The sequence below is a fragment of the Chlorocebus sabaeus genome, chromosome 1 (genome assembly GCF_047675955.1).
Source record: "Chlorocebus sabaeus isolate Y175 chromosome 1, mChlSab1.0.hap1, whole genome shotgun sequence".
NCBI classification, from domain to species: Eukaryota; Metazoa; Chordata; class Mammalia; order Primates; family Cercopithecidae; genus Chlorocebus; species Chlorocebus sabaeus.
Window position 1 is genome coordinate 4347096 of NC_132904.1, and position 12375 is coordinate 4359470.

The following is a 12375-nucleotide window of genomic DNA, read 5'->3' on the forward strand; positions in this document are numbered from 1 at the left end:
GAAAGGAGGACAGGCAGGACTACTGAGAATGGAAACCCAGGCTGGGTGCGATGGCTCACACCTGTAATCCCAGCACTTTGGGAGGCCGAGATGGGTGGATCGCCTAATGTCAGAGTATCGAGACTAGCCGGGCCAAGATGGTAAAACCCTGTCTCTACTAAAACTACAAAAAATTAGCCGGGTGTGGTAGTGCACATCTGTAATCCCAGCTACTCGGGAGGCTGAGGCAGGAGAATCCTTTGAATCTGGGAGGTGGAGGTCGCAGCAAGCCATGATTGTGCCACTGTACTCCAGCCTGGGCAACAGAGTGAGACTCCATCTCAAAAAAAAAAAAAAAAAAAAAAAAAAAAAAAATTACTTTCCCACTCACTGCATGAAAATCTCTTCCTCAAAGCCAAGCTGCTCACACTTAGGGACAGTGAGGCGCGACGTGTCTGTTCTCTACAGAACTAGCCCTGACCTGCGCCTTGAGAGCGGGCGTGCGCCGGGTCGGGGGTGCACAGTGTGTAGGAGGTCAGGCTATGCCATTTTGGGATGGCAACCAGCTTAGCTCCACGGCGGCACCCAAGCTAGTGATGAACGGGGGAAAGCTTGTTTCTGCTAGGTTTCCGAGGCAAACGGAGCGGGGCTCCACTTCTGTCCCATTCACTGCTGTGGCCTTTGCTCCTAGCAAGGTGTCTGGCATCCGGAAGTGTCAGGCGACAGCGTGGAGGGGCTCAAAGGCCAGGGTCCACAGCTTAGTGTGGACAGTGTCCTGCGGCCTTGGCTGAGATCCCACCTACAGCACGGCACACTGGACTTTCCCACGTCACAGCTGGTGAACTGGGACAGAGAACAGCCACTTGGCTTTGATTCTGATTCTCTCGGTGGGGCAGGGAAATTCTAAGAGCGGCAAAAGCTACCCTAGCAGACCACCATTCGCTAAGGGCAGACCCTGCTCATGAGCAGCTAGCGAGCTGTCAGGAAATCCAGCCGCCCCATCCCAGGCTGGAGCCCTTGACAGGGATCCTGAAACCGGCGGTACCGGGAATATCCAGCATATCCGAAATGAAAGAATCACCAACAGGAATGGAAAATTCTTTGTAATATGGAAGTTGTAAAGTCAAGTGTTTTAACGGGATTACCTTAGAAACAAGAGGACTGCTTTTTAAAGACACAAGATCCTGCTGCCTTGACAATTCTGTTATCAGAAAGATAGTGGTTTTGATACAAAATAGTAAGAGACTGTAGAATTGCAGGACCCATAATCCTTACAAGGAAGATTTAGAGTGCTGTGTGTCCGTCACTCATGAGCACCAAACAGATACTATCTCAATTCGTCCTGGCAACCATCACTGTCCCTACTTAGCAGTCTCAGAGAGGAGACTCAACTCACGCAGGGGCCAAGAGCTGGACCATGGCCAACCAGGTCTCCCCACCCCAACCCCACTCCCCACCCCGACCCCAGCAACACCTCTCCCCGCCACACCACCCCACCTGACCCTAGTGTCCAGGTCTGCCGCGGTGGCCTCCAAGGAAATAGGACAAAACAGCCTCGCTGCCAACTGCGGGGGCAGCAGAACGACACAGTGGTTGAGTACGGGCTCTGGTGTCGGATGGCCGGGGTTCATATCCCAGTTCTCCCACACCTCCCTGCTTTGCTCCGGTTCCTGGGCCTCTGAGCTGGTCTCCTCCGCTGTGGAGTAACAGTGAGACTGCTCATCTGCACAGATTCCTTCTGTGCTGGACACGGTTCCAACTTTCCAGCTACTCCCGTAGGAGTTCGTTTAGTGGAAACAACAGGATCTTGCTCAGACTGATAGTGAGGAAGAAATGGAAATACCTGTGCAGGGCCCAAGCCCGGCCTGGTGCGGGAGAGGCATCAATAAATGCAGCTTGAGTTCAGAAGCAGCTGGTCTGTGGCTCATTCAGCCTGGCTTCCTGCTGGGTCTTCACAGTGCTGGGCTACCTTTCTGGAGAGAACCGAACTCCAGGCTGTGCCAATTCCTGTGGTCCACCAGGGCAGAGCAGCGGCCCATCACGATGCTTCGGAGGTGGATGCGTCTGAGTTCCATGACATTGGGGACATGGCCCCACTCCTGTTCTGGAGGTCCCGGGCCTGCTGAACCTCTTGTACCAGGTCGGCCACCAGGTTCATCTGGCAGGCCCTGAGAGCCGCCACCAGGCAGGCCACCGTTGCGTTCTCCTTCTCTGTGTTCTTCCAGATTCTCAGTGACTCCCGCACGCGCTCTGTCAGGTTGCGGGGGTATCTGTCCTCGATGCCGTCAATCTTGGCGTCTGAGACTTTGAGCTGACGAGCCAGCCTTCTCCAGTCTTTCCCCACATTATCACATATGACGTTAAATGCTGCACACAGGTCTGAGAAGGAAAGAACAGAGCGGTTTACCGGGGGTTTGGACACAAGCAACCCCACAACCCTCCCCAGGGCTTTTCAGCACTGACACCGAGTGCTCAGGGGACAGAGGTACCTACACGAGCTCCTCCGCAGAGACTAGAGCCGCCTGGCAGCAGAGGGGCTCTCACCAAATGCCCAAGAGTGGCCTGATTCCACCGCAGGCAAACCCCCTGCTCTCCAATACTATCCTAGGAGTGTGGCCCACTGAAGACTCAAGTGCCAAAGGAAATTGCAGTAGAGCTACCTACTGAGGGCAGGAGACACTGAGGGACGGGGGTGGGGAGTTGTCGGAGGGAAGAAAATAGGGCTGACTCCACATCCTGCCCTATAGCAGGTTGAATGATGTCACCTCAAGGGATGTTCATGTGAAATTGCTGAAAGCATGAAGGTTAACTTCTTTGGAAAAAGGGTCTTTGCAAAGGTAAGCTGAGGGTCTTGAGAGATCATCCTGGATGACCTGGATGCACCAGTGACAGGCATCCTTGTAGGAGACACACAGGGAAGGCTGTGCAAGCCTGGAGTGAAGCGGCCACAAGTCAAAGAATGCCTGGAGCCACCACAAAGCGGAAGACGTGGAAGGACCCTCCCCAACAGCATTCTGAGGGTGTGCGGGTCTGTGGCACCCTGCTCGTTCAGTTTTCTGGCCTCCAGACTGAGGGGGTAGATTTCTATTGCTTTAGGCCACCAGATTTGTGATCATTTGTTATGGCAATCACAGGAAACTAGTAGGCACTCCAATTGTTATTTCGAAAGCTGCTCCGACTGACCACCAGTCTTCAGTCCCTGGCTACCATACTCCTCATCTGCTGACATCACCACTGAGATCAGGGAGCTGGTCACAAGACCATAAAAGGCCGTTTCTGGAACATGAAGAGAGGAAAGGAGAGACAGGACAGGGTGCTGCTTGGACCGCTCCTGGCAATTCTGAGACACCATTAGCAGGTGTACCAGCTCCTGCAGCTCTGACAGCCGTGTGGGCTGGGCACTGTGTTACGACTGTACAGATGAGGAAACTCAGGCACAGGGAAGCTGATGGACATTCCTGAGATTGTGTAGCTAACCGATGGCAGAGCCATGTTCTGAAACCCTGACCGTGCGGTGCCAAAGTCCACCCTTAACCACTATGCTGAACTTCTGGGAAGGAGGGAGGCAGATCACCTACTACCAACCTGCCTACACCCACTGTTCACGTTCTGGTGTACTTCTTCCAGCACACAGTTAACTACGTGACGACACAAACCAAGCACACATACATCTCAAATGTCAGCTATGTTTCGTGGACCGCCTGTAAAATGCAATTTATCAGTGTTTTTCCAGACATTAAATATCCATGAATCCCGTCCTGTTGTGCTTGTTCAGCACTTTTGTTTTTTTAAAATCTGGACTTGACTGTTTTCAGGCAGAGAGCTGTTCTGTCCACCATGCCCTGAACAGGCACCAGTCCTTATAGAGTGAAACCCATGGTGTCACATTGATGCCCTGATTCGTGACTGAATGGTTGATTCCAGGCCACAGTTTGAAAGCCTCTGAGAGGCGTCCCCAGTGCACTCCCCAAGCCTCTCCCGCCTCTGAGAACAAGGGGGTAGGGCTGAGAAACTGTTGTACTCAGGGTTTCTCATTTTTATCCTGGAAGCTGCCGCAAGCCACAGGCGAGGGTGGAGAGGGAGTGACCGAGAGCAGGACAGGAAGCCACTCCACAATGAACTTGACCAGAGTGGCAGTGCAGGCACTAACACCACCCATCCGGAGGCCAGACTGCTTGGTCCAAGCCTAGCTCTGTTAATCATCGGCTACGCATTTCCGCAAGCCACTTGACCTGTGAGCCACAGTCCTGTCCTCTGTAAAATGCGAACAGTGATAGGTAACAGTATCTCAGCCACGGGGCTACTGCGAAAATTATATTTGGCAGTGAGAGGGGTAAACGGCTCACCGTAAGCCCCTGGGTAAGAGTTACTGAATGACAGTATTACTCTCAGACAGCCGAGAAGGGCATTCCCTGGATATGTTCCGAGACAGAAGGGAAATGATGCGCGCAGGCTCACCCAACCTCTGCCCCTCCCCCGCACCTTCTCTGACTCCTCCTCACCTTTTCTTCAGTGAGTTTTCTAATTTACCCGGGCAGAAAGGGGTGGAAGAAAAAGAACTGGGCGCGACCAGGCCCTGCAACCTTGAGTAAGTGAACTTTTCTGCGTTTTTGGCTCTCCCATCTGCAAAGCAAGGGCTGAACGGAGAAAACCCACGCAAATCAAACCCGGCAAAGGGGAAGCGCCTGGAGGCCAACGGGAGGAGCCTCGCAGCACCTACACCCGGACGACCAGGCCCTGGCTCCCTCGGCCCGACCCGGAGCCCACCTTCTTCCCCAGGCGCGGCCCCGGCAGCCACCCCCGCCTCGAAGTCGTCGAGGCGCCGCAGCAGGTCGTGGCGCCGCAGGGAGGCGAGCAGCTCGCGCAGGAGGTCGGTGTGCCCGGGCTCCAGGTCGTTCTGCTCCAGCAGCACGGAGAAGAGGTCCAGGCCGCTCTGCACGCGCTCCAGCTTGCGCTTGCTCACGCGCCCGAGGCATAGGAACTTGAGCTCGGTCAGCTCACTGCTCGACAGGCTGGACGACACCGAGTGCAGCAGCACCAGGAACGGGTCCATGGCGGGGCCTGCAGGCGGTCGGGGCTGTGGCCCGGCCGTCCGCGCGCCCGCTGTCTTCGACTGTCTGGCCCTGGCCAGGTATCGTCGCTTGCCCAGCGGCCCAAAGTTCCACCCTCGGCCGTGCACTCCGGTGCCGAATTCCCTACCGGAAGTCGACCGGGGCGCCTTTTGGACTGTTATCTCGCGAAAAACTCCGGGAACCGCGCATGCGCCCCGAGCGAAGCCGTAGCCGTTTCCGCCCTGGTTGGCGGCGCAGCGGCCGGGCGTGGCGTCTGCGCCTGCGCCTGCGCCCGGCAGATCGTCTCTTTTCCGGGTGGGAGGTGGGGCTTGGGTGTCCAGAGACTGCCGGCGGCTCAACTCTGCGGTGAGGGCGGTTGCGCCTCTGCAGAGTCCACCTGTTTGCAAAGCGCAGTGCGGCACTACTGTGTGCAGGGCGGGGTCGGGCCAGGGAGGGCGCAGCCCGAACGTCACGTGACCTCACACCTGTTAGTGACAAACGTTACTTATGCATTAACGTTTAGGGACAAACGTGGAAAATGCGTTCTTTGGTGCACCTGGGGACCTCTTGTGTGTGCAGAAAACACTACTCAGAAGTTTATTTGTGTTTCAAAATGTGATTTAAATAATACATGATTTCCAAATTAACAGTCTTTTATTAAATCAACATTATTGAGCGCCTACTGTGTCAGGTAGTAGGGGCTGGGGACACATTAGCGAAGTTCGAGGGTCCCTGCGTGCCCGGAGTTTACATCATAAGTACAAAAGCGACACGCTCCAGAAGATAAGGTCCTGGCGGGCATGGTGGCTTAGCCTGCAATGCCTGCACTTTGGGAGGCTGAGGCAGGATTGATTGAGCCCAGGAGTTCGAGACCAGCCTGGGTAACATAGCGAGACCCCATCTCTATTAAAAAATAAAAACAAGGAAATCATACAGTATGCCAGAAATTCAGAAGAGCCAGGGGAAAGGGAGTCTGTTCACGGGGTGGGCGTATGGAGGGTGGGGGGCCGGGTGGTCTGATGGGGTCTCTGTAAAGGTACAGGTGAAGGCTGGGAGGAGCCAAGTACGTAGGTGTGGGGGGAAGAGTTGGGCACACGGAGAACAGAAGAGCAGAGCACAGGGGAGGGCTGGGGTTCCAGGAGCAGCAAGGCGGTGGGTCTGGAGGTGAGGAGGGGGTGCAGATTAGGAGAGCCCTCACCAGCCAACAAGGACCCAGCTTTACTACAGGGTGGGGCAGGGGGTGATGCCAGTTGAGTTTGTTTTTTTAATTGAGATATAATTCACATACCATACAATTCACCCTTTTAAAGTTACACTTCAGTGGTTTTCAATGTGGTCACAAGGTTGTGCAACCCTTACTGCTGTCTAACTTCAGGACATTTTCATCACACCAAGAAGAAACCCGTTAGCATTTACTCCTCCCCTCCCCCCCCAACCACGAATCCCCTTTTTTTCTCTTTTTTTCAGACAGAGTCTCGATCTATGGCTCAGGCTGGAGTGCAGTGGCACCATCTGGGCCCACTGCAACCTCTACCTTCCGGGTTCAAACAATTCTCCTGCTTCAGCCTCCCGAGTAGCTGGGACTATAGGCGTGCACCACCACACCCAGCTAATTTTTGTATTTTTAGTAGAGACGGGGCTTCACCCTGTTGGCCAGGCAAGCTTTGAACTCCTAACCTCGTAATCTGCCTGCCTGAGCCTCCCAAAGTGCTGGGATTACAGGCTTGAGCCACTGTGCCTGGCCTTCCTTTTTCTTTATTGTGATAAAATGTACATAGAATAGCATTGACCATCTTAACCATTTTTAAGTGAACAAGTCAGTGGCGTTAAGTTCATTCACATGGTCGAAACCACCACTACCACCCATCTCCAGAGCCCTCTTCATCTTGCAAAGTGAAAACTGTACTCGTTAAGTAATGCCCTATTCCCCTCCCGTAGCCCCTGGACCCCCGTTCTACTTTCTGTCTCTATGAATTCGATGACTCTAGGGGCCTCATGTAAGTGGAATCCTGCAGTATTCTGTCTGTTTGTGACTGGCTTGTTATTATTATTTTATCTTTAAACATTTTTTTTTTTTTTTGAGACAGAGTCTCCCTCTGTCGCCCAGGCTGGAGTGCAGCAGCACGATCTTGGCTCATTGCAACCCCTGGTCTCCCAGGTTTAAGCCATTCTTCTGCCTCAGCTTCGCCAGTAGCTGAGATTAAAAGCACTCACCACCACGCCTGGCTAATTTTTGTATTTTTAGTAGAGACAGAGTTTCACCATATTGGCCAGGCTGGTCTCGATCTCCTGACCTCAAGTGATCCACCCACCTTGGTCTCCCAAAGTGCTGGGATTATAGGCCTGAGTCACCATGCCCAGTCTATGTTATATTTTTTAGAGACGGGGTCTTGCTCTGTTGCCCAGGCTGGAGTGCAGTGGTGCAATCATCACTTACTGCAACCCCAAACTCCTGGGCTCAGGTGAGCCTCCTGCTTCAGCCTCCTGAGTAGCTGGGACTACAAGTGTATGCTGGCTTATTTTACTGAGCATAAGGTCTTCAGAGGCTCATCCATGCAGTAGCACGTGTCAGCATTTCCTGCCTTTTTCAGGCTGAATTATATTCCATTATATGGATAGAACACATTTTGTCGATCTGTTCATCCATGGAGAGACACTTGGATTGCTTCTGTGTTTTAGTTGTTTGAATGATGCAGCTATGAGCATGGGTGTGCAAATATCTGTTCTAGTCCCTGCTTTCACTTCTGGGGATACATCCAGATGTGGAATTGCTGGATTATGTGCTAATTCCATGTTTAATATTTGTTTAGAAATCACCAAACTGTTTTCACAGTGGCTGTACCACTTGACATCTCTACCAGCAAGGATCCCAGTCAATTCTTTCAATTCTTTCCCTTTCAATTCTTACTACTTTCTGTTTTTGTTTTTGTTTTTTTTTCTCCTTTTTGAGACAGGCTCTCACTGTTACCCAGGCTGGAGTGCATGGCATAATCATGGCTCACCACAGCCTCAACCTTCTGGGCTCAAGTGATCCTCGTGTATCAGCCTCCCAAGTAGCTGGGACTACAGGTGTGCACCACCACACCCAGCTACTTCTTTTTTCTTTTTTTTTTTCTTTTTGAAAAAAGCCTTGCTCTGTCACCCAGGCTGGAGTACAGTGGCATGATCTCAGCACACTGCAAACTCTGCCTCCCGGACTCAAGTGATTCTTGTGCCTCAGCCTCGTGAATAGCTGGGATTACATGCACGCGCCACCATACCTGGCTAATATTTGTATTTTTAGTAGAGATGGGGTTTCACCATGTTGCCTAGGCTGGTCTCGAACTCCTGACCTCATGTGATCCACCCACCTTGGCCTCCCAACATGCATGAGCTACCAAGCTTGGTCCACACCCAGCTCATTTTTACGTTTTTTGTAGAGTTGGGGAGGTGGTCTCACAGGACAGGGTGCTGCTTGGACCGCTCCTGGCAATTCTGAGACACCATTAGCAGGTGTACCAGCTCCTGCAGCTCTGACAGCCGTGTGGGCTGGGCACTGTGTTACGACTGTACAGATGAGGAAACTCAGGCACAGGGAAGCTGATGGACATTCCTGAGATTGTGTAGCTAACCGATGGCAGAGCCATGTTCTGAAACCCTGACCGTGCGGTGCCAAAGTCCACCCTTAACCACTATGCTGAACTTCTGGGAAGGAGGGAGGCAGATCACCTACTACCAACCCGCCTACACCCGCTGTTCACGTTCTGGTGTACTTCTTCCAGCACACAGTTAACTACGTGACGACACAAACCAAGCACACATACATCTCAAATGTCAGCTATGTTTCGTGGACCGCCTGTAAAATGCAATTTATCAGTGTTTTTCACCCTGATCCCCAGATCTGCAGCTTGTTCATCTGCATGGCAAACGAGACTTTAAGATGCCATGAAGAGACTGGGTGCGGTGGTTCATGCCTATAATCTCAGTAATTTGGGGGGCCGAGGTGGGTGGCTCACCTGAGGTCAGGAGTTCAAGATCAGCCTGGTCAATGTGATGAAACCCCGTCTCTACTAAAATACAAACATTAGCTGGACGTGGCGGCCCACGCCTGTAATCCCAGCTACTTGGGAGGCTGAGGTAGGAGAATCCCTTGAACCTGAGAGGTGGAGGTTGCAGTGAGCCGAGACTGCTCCATTGCACTCCAGCCTGGGTGACAAGACTGAAACTCTGTCTCAAATAAAATAAAATAAAATAAAATAAAGCCGTGAAGATTAAGAACTTTGAGATGGGGAGATTGTCTTGGTTTATCCCCACAGACCCAGTCTAATCATGAATCCTCATAAAAGAAGAACCAGAGAAGAGGCAGCACGAAGACGTGGCGAGGAAGGGGTCACAGACAGGAAGACAGGGGCTTCTGGATGCTGCAGAAGGCATGGATGGCTTCTCCCCCGGAGCTTCCAGAGGGAGCCAGCCCTGTAGGCACGTCGATTTTAGCCCAGTGAGGCCTGTGCCAGAAACCTGACCTACAGTAAGAGAATACATTCATGTTGTTTTGGGCCGCAGAGGTGGTGGTAATTTGCCACCACAGCAAATATTTTAGGTTGGTGCAAACTAATTGTGGTTTTGCACCAACCTAATGGAAAACTAAGGCCGGGCACAGTGGCTCATGCCTGTAATCCCAGCACTTTGGGAGGCTGAGGCGGGCTGATCACAAGGTCAGAAGTTCCAGATCAGCCTGGCCAATATGGTGAAACCCTGTCTCTACTAAAAATACAAAAATTAGCCGGGCGTGGTGGCGGGTGCTTGTAGTCACAGCTACTCAGGAGGCTGAGGCAGGAGAATCACTTGGACCAGGGAGGCGGAGGTTGCAGTGAGCTGAGGTCACACCACTGCACTCCAGCCTGCGTGACAGAGTGAGACTCCATCTCAAAAAGGCACGACACAGTACAACAAACACAACACAACACAGCACAACACAACACAACACAACACAGCACAACACAACACAACAACGCCAGGTGCGGGGCCTTTCCCTTCCCTGAGTGCATCTCCTGCAGGCAGCCAGCAGAGGGCAGCAGCCACCAACAAGCAAAAGCAGGAGAAAGAATTTCTGCTGCAGAGGTTGGAACTGGGTCCGGGTAGTGGCTACAGCCACTGGGAGAAAGGAGTTTGAGGGGATACTTAGGACGTGCGTTGACATTCAGTGTCTGAGTCCTGGCTACAGAAGTGAGTTTTTGTTTTTGGAGACAATTCTTTCTGTGTCGCCCAGGTTGGGGTACAGTGACATCACAGCTCACTGCGGCCTTGATCTCTCAGGCTCAAACCATCCTCCCACCTCAGCCTCCCAAGTAGCTGGGACTACAGGTGCATGCCACCACACCTGACTAATTTTTAGCTTTTTTTTTAAAATTTATTTTTTGTAGAGACAGGGTCTTGCCATGTTGCCCAGGTTGGTCTCAAACTCTTGAACTCAAGGGATCCTCTCACCTCAGCCTCCCAAAGTGCTGGGATTACAGGTGTGAGCCACTGTGTCCAGCCCCAAAAGTGTGTATTTTTTTGTGGAAGTTGATTGTACACTTTGTGCACTTAATGAAAATTGTTTGGGGGAGACAGGGAGAAGGGAAGGGAGATGGACAGTAGTAAATACATGACTTGGCAGGGCTGAGGAAATCAGAGTGTCTGCTGAGCCTTTGCCCCATGACTGCATTCTGGGCAGGCTCTGGCAGGGGCAGCAGACACCATCCCATCTGAGGAAGCCAGATGAACATGCCTGGGCTGGTCCTATGTCTCCAGGCATAAGCTGTCTCTTTGCCATTTGCTCTTCTGCCAAGGCTGTGTGAGCGAGTGGGGGTGAACTGCTTGCTGTGAGCATGTCTTCAGGTCAGAAGGCATCAGGTTTACCTTCTACTACCCCCTTACCTCCTCCACCAACACCGCTGCTAACTTGATCCTGAGGCCCATTCAGCTCGAAGGCAAAAAGATTCAGTTGTCAGTCTAGTTTCCATCCATTCATCTGTCCACCCATCTATTCATCCATCCACCTATCCATCCATCCATCTACTCACCCATCTACCCATCCATTCATCCATCCACCCATCCATCCACACATCTATCCAACCATCCACCTATACATCCATCCACACATCCATCCATCCATCCATCCATCCATCCATCCTTTCACCCATTCATCCATCCACATATCCATCTGCCCATCCACCATCCATTCATCCATTCATCCAGCATCCATCCATCTGTCCATCTATCCACACATCCATCCATACTTCTATCCATTCATCTATCCATCCACCATCCATCTACCATCTATCCATCCATCCACCATTCATCCACACATCCATCCATCCATCCACCCAATCAATGCGTCCATTCACCCACACATCCACTCACTCATCCACCATCCATCCATCCATTCATCCAATCCATCCATCCATTCACACATCTATCCACTCAATCCATCCATCCATTCACACATCCATCCACCCAGTCCATCCATCCACACATCCATCCACCCATCCACCATCCATCCATCCATCCATTCAATCATGCATCTATTCACCCACACATCCACTCACTCATCCACCATCCATCCATCCATTCATCTGTCCATCCAATTCATCCATCCATTTACACATCCATCCCACCCAATCCATCCACACATCCATCCACCCATCATCCATCCATCCATCCATCCATCCCTCCCTCCCTCCATCCACACATTCATTCATTCACCCAATCCATCCATCCATCCACTCATCCATCCATCCACCATCCATCCATCCACATATCCGTCTATCCATCCACTTATTTATCCATCCGCCCATCCACCATCCATCCATCCATCCGTCCATCCATCCATCCACCCACCCACACATCCATCCATCAATTTATCCATCCATCCATCCATCCATCCTTCCATCTACCCATCCATCTATCCACCATCCAAATGTTCATCTATCTATCCCCCATCCATCTATCCATCTATTCCCCACTTGCTTCTTCATTAATTCAGCACTTCCTGGTGCCTCCTCTGTGCCTGGCACTGTGCCAGTACTTCCTTCTGGCCAGTTTTCTGGCAAGTGTTAACGTTTATCTTCTTTGCTGTGGCTCTTTCAAAACACGGGCAGGTAAATGTTGCCTGACATGTGAGGACACGTACCACCTGGGGTTGGGGGCACACAAATGACTCCTGGGGGCCTGAAGATGAGTGTGTGTGTGGGACTTGGTGATGTGAGTGCTTTGGGCAGGGCTCTGAGTCTAGCCTTGGGGTGGAGACAGCCCTGCTTCAAGCACATACTTTGGCCAAGCTCTGAATCCCACTGCTGGTTGCAGATCCGCAGACAGGGACCTT

The 12375-nt window shown here is 52.0% G+C and overlaps 1 protein-coding gene across 1 annotated transcript; it reads right to left on the minus strand.

Moving 5' to 3' along the window:
* Positions 1-1067: 1067 nt before the first annotated feature.
* FADD (Fas associated via death domain) lies at positions 1068-5221 on the minus strand. Its single transcript, XM_037998892.2, has 2 exons — positions 4747-5221; positions 1068-2358 (listed from the first exon to the last, which is right to left on the minus strand). The coding sequence occupies exons 1-2, from the start codon at positions 5030-5032 to the stop codon at positions 2018-2020; spliced, it is 627 nt and encodes a 208-aa protein (XP_037854820.1). The 5' UTR covers positions 5033-5221; the 3' UTR covers positions 1068-2017.
* Between the last annotated feature and the right edge of the window lie 7154 nt (positions 5222-12375).